Here is a 14,268-nt window from a genome sequence, read left to right as displayed (position 1 = left end):
TGCTGTGCAAGCATGGGGAGCCATAAAAGGCTGAAGTGTGGGTCTGGTAACGCTGCGTGTACGCACGCACAGCCCTGGCTGCCCGTGCCGAAGAAAAGATCAGATGGGGAAACATGCTTCCTCTTGATTGTCCTACATCTCCGGGAGGGTGAAGATTAGGGCTGCTATCGGATTTATGCCGATTTTTTTATTTTTTTTTTTTCTTCTCCCCTTGCATCCCTCCCACGCAGCCCTCCCAGCCCTGGCTGCTCCTGTCGCCGCTCGCATCCCCCTCGCCAGTGCTGCGGGGTGCAGGGAGGGACCGAGGGAGGAGGGGGATGCTCTGCAGGCACCGAGGATTTGGGTGTTGAAGAGCATTTCTAGCAGAGAGCCATGGACTCGGCGCGGCTTCCCGGGAGCTGTGAGTACATCCGCGCCGCCCAGACTCTCCTGGCAGGAGGGAGGGAATTTCTCACTGGAGGTCAGCGGGTTATTGGGGGGATGCTTTGGAGGGGAACAGCTTTCTACCGATGTCAGGCCAGGCTTTTAATGAGCAAGCAGAAACAAGGCTTTGAGTTTGTGTTTCCTCCAAAAAAGTGGGTTAAGGAAGATGTTTTTCCCCTTACTTTTTTTTTTTCTTCTTTTTATTTTCCCCCCTCTAGTAGTCCCCAAATCCCATATTTTCAGCCTTTCTCCCAGACCAGGCCCTGGCAGCTCAGGCAGCCAGCAGCGGTGGGTGCGTGCCATGAGCTGAGATCCGGCCCAGGCTCTTTACATTCCCTCCAGAGGGATGCAGCCTAAATACAGAGTAATAGGAGCTTTAGAAACGTACCCAGTGAGACTGCAGGGCTTGAAAAAGACCTTCTGTATTTGATCCATGCAAAAGAGAAGCTGTTTGTGCAGAGAGCAGAGGCAGCCTTCAGGGGCAAGGGGAGGAGATGCAGGATGCTGCTGGGAGTTGGACCAGGGAAGGGGGAACCTTCAGTCTCCCAGGTGGGTTATCTTTTCTCTTGATAAAATTATAACTGTCTTGAGACCAACTGCGATGTGGACAAATCTTACCTTGTTCTGCTGACTCTTCAGCCCACTTTGGAAAAAGAGGTGGTCTGGGCTCTTCCCCTGTGCTAATGAGTACCAAAAAATGAAACTGCTTTTCTCCCTGTCCCGTAGCCTGCTAAACTCCTGGCATCCTTCTGATGCACAACTGCTGTGCTGTTAGTGGTGGAATATTTCCTTCCATGACCTCTCTGCCTCCCTCCTATTAGCAACCGCAGGAAATTGCATTTGGCGTGATGAGGCTGGAAATGATCCCAAGGGGCTGGCAAGGGGGGGAAGGGGTGAAGCTGGGGAGGAGGTCAGATCGGTCACAGCCTGCTGTCTTCGCGTTCCAACTGCACCTACTTATGTCGGCAAAGAGAGATGCTCAGGAGCAGAAGGAATGAAACGAGCTGCTTGTGAGTGCTGCTGCTTTTCCTTTGCTTGGTACAATTAATTCTCTTGTAATTGCAATGCTTTTTCTCTTTCCTTATAACTAAACCGTCTCTTTCGCCAGCTGGGTGATTTGCAGAGAAAGGCAGGGAACTAGTGGATTTTTTTTATTATTTTTCTGGGTAGCTGTTACTATGGCAAGGAAACTTGATTCAGTGTGAAAAGAGGTCAGAAATACCAGACTGAAAATTTCATGCATGTTCTGTTTAAAGCCTCAGCTACCAGGGTTTGAGCAAGGGAGAAGCAAAGGCACCAGAGTCCCTGATTTTTCAGAGGTTTTTTAAAAGCTGTTTCTGCTTAAAAGTTGGAGTTGTTTGAAAACCCAGACTTGGTATTACATGACCTTGTGGGCTAGGACTGTGTAATAGTCAAAGCTTCTATACCTTGTTCTGAGCATCACCAAGAAATGGTGTGAGGCTGGGTCACGCAGCACCTTACCGCAGGTGACCACCGGAGAAGTTGTTGCTTTTGTGGGACCCTGCGGGAGAGCGGGCATTTGGGATGGGAGCTCAGGCTTCTCCTGTGCTGGGGGGGTTACGAAGGTGCCAGACTTCTCAAAGACCCTGATCCCACTTGGAACCACGAATAAGCGGTGAGGATTTGAAGACAGCCGTGTCTGGGGGTGCTGAGCTCTGTGGACTATTATATGATGGGTTTTGGGGTGCTGGTCTGCTCTGAAACTACCTTTGTTGGGTGGCAGAGAAATGAGCCTTGTCCCTGGAGGAGAAGGGATTTATGGCTCCCTTCTGGGTGCTGAGCAGGGGGGAAATGCTTACGTAGAGCTTCCTGGGAAATCTGCCCCTGTGAAGGTTCTGTTCCTTGTTGGCTGTCTCTTTGCTGAAAAAAGGCAGCCTTTATTTACAGCAAAGGTTGGTACCCGAGCCCACAGGGACGGGGCCTCATCACGCTGTGCGAACGTTTATCTGACAGTGCAAAGGGTGGTTACACCACGACATTTATGTGCTTCTAGGAGGACGAGCAGCTCACTTGTAATTGAAACAATTAATGGGGAGGTTTAGATGCTGCTCCCACATCTGAAACTTTTTCACTGGGTTATTTGAGATGCATTACATCCTGCTAACTTCCAGTCTAGGTGAAAACAGCACAAAGAAAATTATCACCGTGTTTCCCCTCCTTTCTCATCACTTGCTGTTGTTTATGTCCTGACAAAATCCCTGGTGCTAGCCAGTACAGGCTGTGATATCAGAGCGGCTCCAGCTGCAGGTGGTTGCCTTGGGGTTTTTGAGGAGGGGCAGATGTGGAGTCCTGGCTTCCCTGTGTGGGTGAACTGAGCACCCAAGGCGATGGGGAGCTTCAGCCCCCGGGAGAGCCTGCCCGTGCAAGGTGTGCCTGGTCCTTGTGCACAGCACCCCGGGCATCCCGTACTGGGCACCTCTCGCCTTCTCCATCTCTGCCCCTCGGAGCGGGTGAGCGGTGTTGAGTGGTCTGGGGTCACACTGGGAGCAGAAGAGCGGAGCCGTGGGGGACTGACACTTCCCAGGGGCTGGTCCCTGCTCCAAACTGTGCGCTGGATCCTGCACCTGGAGCAGCGCTGGGAAAGCACCCGAATGTTGCCGTAACCTGGAATTGCGTTGGGAAGAGAGTCAGGAGCAGGCAGGGGAGACCTGGGCTGTGCCTCACACCCCTCCTTGGCAGCCGGTGAAATTCCTGGCAATCTCCTCTCCGTGTCCCCCCTCCTGGCCTTGTACCATGACCCTTCCTTGGGACAGAAATGGGCGTTCGGCACTGAATCATCTCCTTTTAGCTGTCTTCGTTGGGTCTGTGCTGTGTCATCTCTCCCTGCTCTTTGTTTAATAGAGTGCAGGCAGCCGAGACAGAGCTGGAGTGAAGCTGCTCACTCCTGCCTGGTGCTGAGGAGCAGGAGCTGTGATTTCTTCCCGGGTTTTGTGTGCTATTTCCAGCATATTGTTGTCCCTGTTCCTGCCTCTCCTGTGACACCCGTCCCCAGAGCCGTGGGAATCGTTACTGCCCTGGCTGGTGATGCTGCCTGGATGTCAGGCTGTTTTCAGCTCAGCTTTGCAGCCCTTTTTCTCGTGTTGGCTGGCACATGGCAGGACTGCCCCGTGCTTATCTGGCATGACATTTAGGTGAGTACAAGAGCTTTTTCTCTGAAGGCAGTCGTTTCTCTAATAGGCTTCTCTGTCAGGCTGGTGGCTGTCTGTGTCTCTGTTTTAACCTGCTCCTGGTGACAGCAAGGAACGTGTGGGTGTTTGGCAGCTGACAAACAATATGGGGAGCAGCGATGTTCAGGGAGCACGGGTCCTGATGGGGCTGTGGTGGGCATCCTGGGTCTGACCCATCCCCAGGTCCGGCGATGGAAATCTGGGGTCGTGCTATGGAAGCGATGAAAGCTGAGGGTCAGCTGGGTACAGCTCAAGTGAACTTGGGATGGGATGCCAGGAAGAAGCGTGGCTGTCTCCTGGAGCTTTGTGGTTTCCCTGAAACAAATGCTGTTCCTGAAGTGAGGGTTTGAGCGGGTGATGCTCTGTGAGGCACGGCAGTGATCTGCTGCTGGGGCTGTGGAAGTGCTGGAAGCTTTTCAGAGCAAGTTGGACAAACATGGTGCAGCATCAGTTCGTAGTGAGTTGTATCTGCCTCGGGCTGAGTGAGGATTGGGGCTCTCTTTCCACTGCTAGCCCTGAGTTCCTCCCTGGGGGGAGTGTGTGTGTATGTGGAAGTGTGGCTGAGGGTGTGTACAGTGATGTCTCAGGGTGGACATCCTCAGTATGAGCATTAAAAATAGAAGATTCGGCTGTATCTCCATGGCTTTTCAGCTTCTGGGGCTTTTTTGCATTTCCTTCAATTTGGAGAGGTGTAAATAGGACCCCTTTTCACTCTGTGCTCATGCAGCGGCGTTGCAATGCGATGTTGAGGGTAGCGCATCAGCCTCAAGACCACCCTGATGGCTGGAGGGTGCAGATTTCAGCTCCAGCTGGGTCATGCGCTGGCCCTCTGCAGCTGAGGGAATTCCAGACCCGGAGAGGCAAAATTTCTGAATCCTGGAGAGAGGCGAGCTGGGGAAGGGGGACAGCAGCCGCACTCAGCAGTGCCCAGACCTCTCTCCCCTCTTCAACCCGTCTATTGCTTTAATACCCACCAGCGTATCTCTTATAAATCAGAAATCATTGCAGGTAATAAATGCTGCTATCCAGGGGCTCTCTAAAATGAAGACGATGTAACCCGTGGGGTGAGGAATGGCCTCTCCTTGGAGGGAGCCTCTGGGTGTTATGGCACAGGGAGCCCAGCCCCACGCACCGAGAGGTGCCCCTCTCCCACCGGAGCCCTGTCCCGCTCTCCGTGGGTGCTGTGGGGGTCTCCCTGCCCAGCCACTTGGCAAAGACCCTGGGGGGTTGGTGTGGGTGCTGTGCTGCTTGCTGAGCTCCCAAAGCAGGGGTTTCTGTCCTGCAAGGGTAAGGGCTGGGCCCTGGAGTGGGCTCAGCACCATGCCTGCCATCCCCTCTGATAGAAAAGCAATTACCATTCATTTTGATTTTAATGTAGCCTCTTAAGGAAAAAAAATGTTAATGCTTCTAATTTGTTTGGTATAATTAAGTGATAATTCCCTCTGCCTGGGAGGAGAACATGGTTGCAGCGCAGGGGTGTTTGGTCAGCACATTTCCACGCTTTGACAGCTCCCAGCTCCTACGGCAGCGCTGCCATTGCTTTGTGGTGAGATTCAGGTGATGCTGGAGAGATGGAGACAAAGGGTGTGGGTACAGTGTTTCAGACTGACCTTGATTTTCTTTAAAGAGCACGAAAGAGGAGAACAGCAAATTATTTGTATGCCAAGGCAGCTGAATTCAGGCAGAGTTTTGCATTACTGCTGCTGAGGGTGGTGGCTCTCTGGATCTGCTGGTTCCTGCTGCCTGGGACCGCAGCTGGGCTGAGTTGGCAGGTCTTGCTCTGCCTGTTCTCATGAAGGACCTGCCCAGCTCTCCGCAGAAATACTCAGCCATCTCCAAGTGCTTTGGATCACGCTCTGTGTGCTGGTATGTTGAAAAAGAATTTTTAGACAATTTTAGACAGCTATGCTTGAGCTTTGCATAGCTTTAATGACAACAGAGAAACTGTCTGGCACCAGCCGTGAGGTTCTGCTTTTGTCAGATGTTTGAGTGATGCTGATTGCGTCTCATCCCGGGACTGCACTTTACAGTTAGATTGAGGCACAGGGCAGGAAAATGACTTCTTGGAGATCAGGATGCAAATCTGTCACGCTCCTGGAAATAGAAGCTGGCTCTGCTTTTCTAATTTGCTGGACCATGCTGAATTTGTCCGTGGCAATGCATGAAAATTCACCTGGAAAGAAAATAAATTATTCATGAAAGCAATAGTCCAGAGCTGCTTAAACTGCCAAGGCAAAAATCCCTGAGCTGATCCAGTTGCAGGCAGTGATGCACATCAGACACCAAGGGATTGATGGGAGGGGAGAACAGCAGCTGGTGATCTAGTCTGTTGTTTGCCCCTTTCTCCTCAGCTGCTGGGAAGATGCAAAACGTGGCTTGACTTGCTGCTGCTTTTTATTGTTGCTTTGTGCTCCTTTGTGCTGCAGCCCCCATGGTGCCGGGGCTGTGCGCATGTGCCCGCGCTGGGTCCTGCTGCCGGAGGGTTACAGCCCAAGGAGTATTCATGTGTTTATTAACCACATTCTTCATGCAATGAATGATGCTCAGGTGACTACGGAAATTTATTTGGGAGAATAAGTTAAAGCAAACAGCCCTGCTTGGATTGATGGGTTTTCATGCCAGCTCAGACTTGTACGTGAAGTGATTTTGATGGATCTCAGTCTGGTTGTCTGAGACCTCTTTCACTAATGCTTTTCCATCACCCGCCCCTAATTCACGCTATCAGAGGAGAGATGTAGGAACTAACATGACCATGGAAGCTGATCTCTCTTTCAGATGGGCCCTGCAGGCTGAGCCCCGAGGCAGAGATGAGGAGTTTGTGGGGATGCTGCCTTGTACCTGTCTGAGATAGCAGCAAATGCTGTGGTCCGAGGGCCACCTCTGTCTCCCTGCTTACCTGATGAACACACAGGCATGAATTTATGAAAGAAATAATGTGGCATCCCCAGTGTGCTACACACAGGGTGACTCTGGGGTACAGTGGCAACAGCCCATGTGCCTCTGCCCTGCGTGCAGCCCGGGGATTCACCTCATTGCTCCATGCTGTAGTCCCTGGAAAGCATCAGGATACCCAGCCGGATCAGCGAAGTGAGGGTGACAAAAGGTGGCTGTAGGTGGCTGTTGCTAAGCTACAGGCTCTGCTCTGGCTGTCGGAGAGCTCAGGGAGCTGAAGTGGTGCCCAGACCTGGGCAGTAAGTGCTGGGCTGCGGGGTGGAGATGACCTGTTCCTAGGTCAAGGAGTTTTGCAGAACCTACTTGTTTACTCTCTGCTCCAGATGAAGCAGCAGAAAACAAGTCTGGTTCTCCTTTTTGGGAGAAGGGAGTCTATCCCCTTAAGACAGCCAAGCGCCGTAACAGTTGGTTGCTTTATTTGTGCTTAGGTATCTTAGACAGGAGAGACCAAGTTGGCTCTCTGCATCCCATCCCACGTCCGCGCTGCTGTATCAGAAGGAGAAACAACCCCAAGCAGCAGATGTGCTGGGGCGCTGGCCTTGGGCTGGGGGGACAGGGAAGGGGATCCGGGAGCACACCTCTGCTCCGGGGGCTTTCAAACTGTGGTCTGCAGAAAAACTGAACCAGCCGGCCCTGCTCTGCTGCCAGGGGAGCTCTTTTCAAGGGCTCAGTGGGACCTCAGCATCCATGGGGAAAACCCTCAGGAGGCTGTGCCTGGGGAGAAGAGGGGATGATGCTGCCCTAGGCCAGCGCGGTGCTCAGCCAGGAGTATGCCACCTCTGGGTTTTTTTGGCAGCGGCTCACTCTGCCCTACAGTCCTGTTGCCAAATGTTTGTGCAGGTGGCATGTGGTGGGTCTGCAAGGGTAAAGATAAATCTGACTTTAAGGGCAATTGTTAAACAACCCCAGTTACACAATGAAGGCGAAGATGCTCAATGCAAAGCGCATCTTGGTCCACGCTGGGCGAGTGAGCAAGCCGCTGCCTTTGTTCCTTTCTGTTTGCCCTCTCTCTGTCCTCCTGCACTAATTAATCTCATCTGCATGCTTAATGGCCGTTCTGAGAGAGAAGACCAAAAAAAGATCATGGGTTTCCAGCAAGAGCTTGTGCCTCTCCACTCTGGGCTGCTCTCTGGATCCTGCAGAGCCCGCGGGTTGGGGCTGGAGGGAGGCGAGTGCTGGCTTTAGCCTTTCCCAGCTGGGGTTACTGGTGTGGGTTCTCCCCAGGGTCTGCATGAGGATGTGCACAGGGCTCAGGGGGAGTAATCGGGTCAGAGAAGGAGGACGCAAGGAGAAGTTCTCCAGCAGGCAGGAAAACAGCCAGGGAAGTGAGCAGACGGCTTGCAGCCTCCTCAGTCTGAATGTCGCTTGGGGGCGGGGATGCTCAGGAAACAGGATAACAAACTGACTCCAACCTCTCTTGCCTTTTTCTTTTTTTTTCTTCCCTCCCTCTTTTGTTTTGTTTTATTTTTAGGATTGGTCTCTGCGTGAGCTTCTGAGGCAGATCTGGAACTGCGGGATTAATGGAGACACAATGAAAGGTACCGGTCGCTGCTGCTGTGTCGGGGGGTGGCAGAGGGGACTGGGGGCTGCGAGAGGCTGCCTGACGGGGATGCTCCCATCCCTGCTCTGCCCCTGGCTGCCTGCAGCTCTGCCAGGCTGAGGATGGTGTTTGCACGTCGTGTTTCTCTTGTTTTTCCCTGGCACTTCTCTACTCTGTTTTGAAGCGTAGCCAGCACCCTGCCCTGGGCAGGAACCGATGCTGCCTCGCCCCGCCGGCCACCATGGAGCTCGCTAGTACCAAAGACTTCCAGTGGAAAACCCTGGCCCCGCTCCCGAGCCGCAGGGTCTACTCGACCCTGGTGGAAGCTGGCGGGCAGGTGTTTGCCATCGGGGGCTGCAATGACACCGGTGTCCCCATGGACTGCTTCGAGGTCTACTCCCCCGAGGCCGACCAGTGGACCTCGCTGCCCCCCATGCCCACGGCCCGGGCCGGGGTGGCGGTGGCCACCTTGGGCAAGAGGATCATGGTGATAGGAGGGATTGGAGTGAATCAGATGCCGCTGAAGATAGTGGAGATGTACAACATAGATGAGGGCAAGTGGAAGAAGAGGAACTCGCTGAGAGAGGCAGCCATGGGTATCTCGGTGACGGCAAAAGGCAAGGAGGGTTCAGTTCCTGCTGTGTCCTTCCAGGACTGGGAGGGGTGCTTGTGGGGTGCTGGGATGGGGAGGGTTAGCATCGCTTGGTGCATCAGGCACAAAAGGTTTCTGGGCAGTGGCACAGGGTCACGTTGTTTTCCAAAACCTTTTCTGTGCTTCCAGAAGTTGAACCCCACGTATTTGTCATATCCCACCTGCTAAAGACAACTGTTCTGTAGGTGGCCGAAAGCTGGTAAACCTGGGGGTTGCTCTGTATCGTCAGCTCTGGAGCCACGAGGGCCGTGGTTGTGCTGGTACCTGGGGGTATTTCGGACAGGTCCAAGCTCCAGGGTCTCAAACCAAACTTCTCCAGGGTTTTGTAGCAAATTCTCGTCCTTTATGTGCTGCAGGTGCTGGAAAAATAGGAATGATGCTGCTGGCTGAGTGTAGCCAGGCTGAGAGGACCTAGCTGAGCTGCGGAGCCAGGGTGAGGGTCTCAAAGCCACAGAACAGCTCTGGTTTGAAGAGACAGCTCTGGTCCAAACTCAGAACCAGCCAGGAGAGTGTCGGCTTCACAGTCATGGGCTCAAATCTTTGTACGAGGAGGGGAAACAACTGATCTCGTGAGGAGCTCCTGCGTAGCTCCCCTCTGAAAGCTTAACCGCTGCCTTAAATGGGGCTTGTTAAATGCCTGCGAGGCTCTGCCTTATCAGCCCATCTCACTTTTTAATTCCTAAGCAGAGATGGGGAGCGTTTATTTCCTTTAGCATGCTCTGCCATGCTTTGAAGAGCCTGGGGCTGGGAGTTGCGTTCCCGAGCGGCGTGCCTGAGGTCAGCTAGCTTCCCGCTGTGCCTGGGATTACGAATCTAATCTCCAGGCAGCTTCTTTGAAAGCTGCTTGGTTTGTTTGCCTAAGTGTGTTTAAAAGCTACCATCAAGGAATGTTTAAAAATAATGTTTACCATCTTGGGGATGATTTTCTCTGAGTATAAACTTGCCTGACTGATAGGGCAGGGTCAATTTGGTGTGAGAGGCCAGGAGCAGAAATAGCTGCCCAAATCCTTGCAGGATGCAGGCTGGTCTCGGCTTTTTCATCTGCCTTGTAAGGCTGCCCGCAAAGGTGGGGCTGCTGTCACTGCTCTCCTGAATCTTGTCTGTGGAGTGAACTGCTTGTTGAAGGAGAAAACGTGGGTGCTGCGCAGGTGGGATTTTGTTTTGGAGAGTCAGGTTTGCCATTAGCCAGAGGTGGATATAGCTGGTACAGATTTGGCGAGGAACAAGTAGCCTCAGTGCCTCTGCCTTGTAAGGCTGCCCGCAAAGGTGGGGCTGCTGTCACTGCTCTCCTGAATCTTGTCTGTGGAGTGAACTGCTTGTTGAAGGAGAAAACGTGGGTGCTGCGCAGGTGGGATTTTGTTTTGGAGAGTCAGGTTTGCCATTAGCCAGAGGTGGATATAGCTGGTACAGATTTGGCGAGGAACAAGTAGCCTCAGTGCCTTGTCTCGGCTCTGAGCCCTCCGGTCCGGGTCGCAGAGCTGCCATCCTGTGCCAAAACTTGGTGGGGCAAAGCAGGAGCTGAGCTGAGGGCAGCAGCCCCCGAATGGGGGAGCGGGGCTGGGGGAAGAGCATCGGCGTTGCTGCAGGGACCGGGAGGTTGGTGCGTTCCCCTCTGCCCCGGGGATGGGAGCTTGGGACATACACGGGGACTCGGGTAGGAGTGAACGGTTCTGGTCCACATCACGTGATGATGCATGTGTTTTTGCAGGGAGGGATTTCCGATGCTTTACTATAATAATTTTGTGGGATTTTTTTTTTTTTTGCTTCTTGCTCCTGTCCAGACTACAGAGTCTATGCAGCGGGTGGGATGGGATCTGACCTGCGACCGCACAACTACCTGCAGCACTACGACATGCTCAAGGACATCTGGGTGTCGCTGGCAGCCATGCCCACACCCAGGTACGCTGCCACGTCCTTCCTGCGAGGCACCAAGATCTATGTGCTGGGTAAGAAGCAGTCTTGCCTTCTCTTCCTCCTCGGTAAGAAGGTCCTTTGATCTGAGCACTGAGAACCCTCCCTGGAAAGAGGCTTTTGGGCGTGCTGCTCTTCTCCATCCCTGCCTGCTTTCTCACGCATTCAGAAATACCAAGCTTGCAGCTGTGGTTTTGAGTGGGGCTGGTGTTGGGTTTGGATTCACAGCGCCCACGAGAGCCCCTGCACCCTTGAACGCCCCGGGAGCTCGCAGGTCTGGCAGCAGCTCAGGGCTGGGGGGGTGGCCTGTCCTGTCCCAGCCAAGGGTACAGCTGGTCTTTGCCTGCTCGATTTGCAGTCCTGCGACTGCGCTAAAAGCCCTTGGACTCAACTAGCGAGTAAAAATACTTCTGTGCATTTGCTATCAGCAAAGCACCGCGCAGCTTCACAAAGGGTCTGCCTTTGGCTGAGGAAGGACTGGCTGTAGCTGGGAAATGCTGGACCAAGCCTTTTGCAGGGGATCATTTTCACTAGCTTTGCCTTACGGAAAGGGAAACTAAGGCAGAGAAATGTTGCTGTTAGCTCGTGGCCAAATGGCATCTCGGGATCAAAACGCAGAAGTCCTGATTGCTCAAACGGCCGGACAGCCCTGGCTTTCTTTAGGGGTTACCAGAAAAGGCTCTTTGATCTGTTTTGCAGTTTGCTTGCTGCTGGTGAACAGTTTGTGCGCCCAGTAGCAAGCACAGGCTCTGCCTTCAAAGGCACGCTGAGCATCTGAGCTGAGAATAGCTGTATTCATCTGCATCTGATGGATGGAAGAATAATACGCATCTCTGGCGGTGGTAGCAGCAGCTGCTCTGGCTCTCTTGCTCCATCAGGGGCTTGGCAGCAAGGCCGGGGCTTGCTGGATTGCACTGGCGCTGAACTCATCTGAATTGCAAAGGCTCCCTGAGCACTGATCCCTGCTCTGCTGTGAATTTGTCTTGATTAAACCGGTGCATACTAAACACCTTCCTGTGCCAGCAACCAGCTTCTGCCAGCGTGGAGGGAAGCAGAGGGTGTGATGCACTGAAAAATGAAGTGTTTTCATGTCATGAACCTGCAGGTAAAGGAGAGGGAGCGCAAGGGTGAGAAGTTACCTGGCTCAGCAGGCCCTCGTGCAGGTGACTTGAGACCCGAGGACATCACATCGGCTGGCAGCTCGCTCTCAGCCTGTCCCGGGAGGCTGCTCTGGTTCCTGCTGCCGTTGGCTTGGTGCTATGAGCCAAGCTGACCCTTGTCTTTCCATCTCCCCTGCCCCAGGTGGAAGGCAGTCCAAGTACGCTATCAATGCCTTCGAAGTCTTTGACACAGAGACCAGGTCATGGACCAGGTTTCCCAACATCCCCAACAAAAGGGCCTTCTCCAGCTTCGTGCCCACGGAAGACAAACTCTTCAGTCTCGGGGGCCTGCGGCAGGGACGGCTCTACCGGCAGCCCAAGTTCATGAGGACCGTGGACATGTTTGACATGGAACAAGGTGGGGGCTGTCCCGGCTCTGTCCTTTCCGGAGGAGCAGGGTGGGTGGCACACAAAGCTGTGCTTTGGGGCTTTGCTGTCCTCGCAGAGCACAGAGCTCTCATCTGCTGAGTGCTGGGGGCTGCTGGTGCCTTGAGCCTAGCCTAAAAGGAAGGTCTGCACTCAGGATTAACAAGTCAAGGCAGCAGAGGGGAAAACCATGGTCCCGAGGCAGCTGGGTTCGACAGCTCCCTCCTGATGTGGTGGTGAGGAAGCCGACCCCTCTGTCATGGGGCTTTATTATCCCAAGGTGCAGCAGCAAAACTGCACTTCCACAAGCAAGTAGGTCAGAGAGGCAGATGGCTTCCCAGGAGTGGGTGCTGCTCTCACACCCAGGCTGTGCTGTCCCTCCCAGGTGGCTGGCTGAAGATGGAGCGCTCCTTCTACCTGAAGAAAAGACGAGCAGACTTTGTGGCTGGCTACCTGAAAGGCAGAGTTGTCGTGGCTGGGGGACTAGGTGAGGCACTGGGGATGGCGGTAATGCTTTAAAAGCATATGTGAGTCACCTGTTGTCATTACAGAGGGGAGACATCCTGGCCCTCGGTGGCCTGAGGGAGCAGGGAAAACGGACCCCGTAAGGGGATGGAGTCCAGAGCACAGACGCTGTCCCAAAGCAGACAAGGGATGCTTACCACTATGTCCCAGATGACCCTGTGCCTCAATTTGTGCTTCCAGGAAACCAGCCGACCGTCCTGGAGTCCGCAGAGGCTTTCCACCCCGAGAAGAACAAGTGGGAGAGCCTGCCGCCCATGCCCACCCCACGCTGCGCCTGCTCCAGCATCGTGGTCCGGAACTGCCTGCTGGCCGTCGGCGGGGTGAGCCAGGGCCTGAGCAGTGCCGTGGAGGCCCTGTGCCTCTCCGATTCCTAGCTGGTTCCTGCCCGGCGGAGGCCCCTGCCCCTCCCTGCCTCCGGCAGCAGCGGTGGTGATGGTGCTGGGTGGCTGCCGGCAGCGCTGAGGCTGGGTGAGCACCACCCAAGCTGCCCTGGGAGCCCGGCAGCTCGGCTCTGCCTGCCGGTAGCTAAACCCAGCCTTGCTCTGGAGCCGTGGCCGGCAGGAGCCTGCAGCCAGGGCTGCTGTTCCTCTCCATCCCCGGCGCTGCCATTCCAGCCCCATGGAGGGAAGGAGCACTTTGGCCAGGAGTCCTCTCTGGTCACCTTCAGGGCTCTGTGGGGAAACCCAGATGAAGGAACTGCTCGCAGCGCTGGTGTGCCGTGTCTCCTGCCAGCAGGAAGGACTCTGGAGATCAGGGCATGGGCAAGTGTCTCCCTGTGGCCATCCTGACCCGCTACCAAAGGCGACGGGTTTGGAGGTGTTGGGAGTAACCAGGCAGGTCAGTGGCGGGGCGGGGGGGAATCTGTGGCGGTTCAGGGAGAACCGTTGTGATGTTGTCCTCTCCGAGCATCCTGTGATCGACGTGCGCTTCGCTGCACAGATCCCCTTGGCTTGCAACAAGGGAAGCTCCTAACCTGCAGCCAGACTCAGGGGATCGTTCTTTTGCCTTCATAGCAAGGCTTTTCCTGCAAACCTGTAGCATTCGACTGTCACTTTGGCAGAAGCTGGAGCGAGGAGTTGCCAACGTTCCTGGGAGGAATGAATGCCCAAGGCACTATTTCGGCTCGAGGGAAGACCTTACTTTTGGCACAGGACTAGCACAGATACTAGCACAGATACAGCGATAGCCCCAATCTACAATGTTCTGACCTGTATTTTAGCTCTGTTAATGATTTGAGATCTTTGTTAAATCCTGGGAAAAGGGAGCAAAACTGAGCCCTGCCTCTGGTTGTGGAGCCCCGGTAGTGGCTTTGGTGATGGCTTTGGCAGCAAAGCCAGAAGGCCCCGGCCATCGCCTCCTCTCCGGTTTTGCTCCCCTCAGACAGATTGCGGGTGGGCTGTCCGAACCGTCGGGTTACAGTTCTAGCTTGTAGCAGTTGCACCATTAAAAGCTTTCTTCGGAGAAGCCCGGTCCGTGCTGTGGCCTTCGGCAGGGTTATGACTATGAAAATGTGGGACCCAGACTGAAAAGGGGAAGAGAGGGGCTCTCAGT

The 14,268-nt window shown here is 54.2% G+C and overlaps 1 protein-coding gene across 1 annotated transcript; it reads left to right on the top strand.

The window, feature by feature from the left end:
• The first annotated feature begins 8,344 nt into the window (after positions 1 to 8,344).
• On the top strand, positions 8,345 to 13,091 carry KLHDC8A (kelch domain containing 8A). The gene is made up of 5 exons (XM_009697401.1): positions 8,345 to 8,720; positions 10,537 to 10,701; positions 11,969 to 12,184; positions 12,578 to 12,679; positions 12,898 to 13,091. The coding sequence occupies exons 1-5, from the start codon at positions 8,345 to 8,347 to the stop codon at positions 13,089 to 13,091; spliced, it is 1,053 nt and encodes a 350-aa protein (XP_009695703.1).
• The last annotated feature ends 1,177 nt before the right edge of the window (positions 13,092 to 14,268 follow it).

The sequence above is a fragment of the Cariama cristata genome, unplaced genomic scaffold (assembly GCF_000690535.1).
Source record: "Cariama cristata isolate BGI_N322 unplaced genomic scaffold, ASM69053v1 scaffold17070, whole genome shotgun sequence".
Taxonomy (NCBI): domain Eukaryota; kingdom Metazoa; phylum Chordata; class Aves; order Cariamiformes; family Cariamidae; genus Cariama; species Cariama cristata.
The sequence above is the reverse complement of the archived record's forward strand: the minus strand, read 5'-3'. Positions and strand labels throughout refer to the sequence as shown.

Excerpts from the sequence above, each read along its gene's own strand:
- KLHDC8A (XM_009697401.1), top strand. The coding sequence starts at position 8,345 with ATGGAGCTCGCTAGTACCAAAGACTTCCAGTGGAAAACCCTGGCCCCG. Across the intron at positions 10,702-11,968 it reads CACCAAGATCTATGTGCTGG|GTGGAAGGCAGTCCAAGTAC; the intron begins GTAAGAAGCAGT and ends CCCCTGCCCCAG. Across the intron at positions 12,680-12,897 it reads TGTCGTGGCTGGGGGACTAG|GAAACCAGCCGACCGTCCTG; the intron begins GTGAGGCACTGG and ends TTGTGCTTCCAG.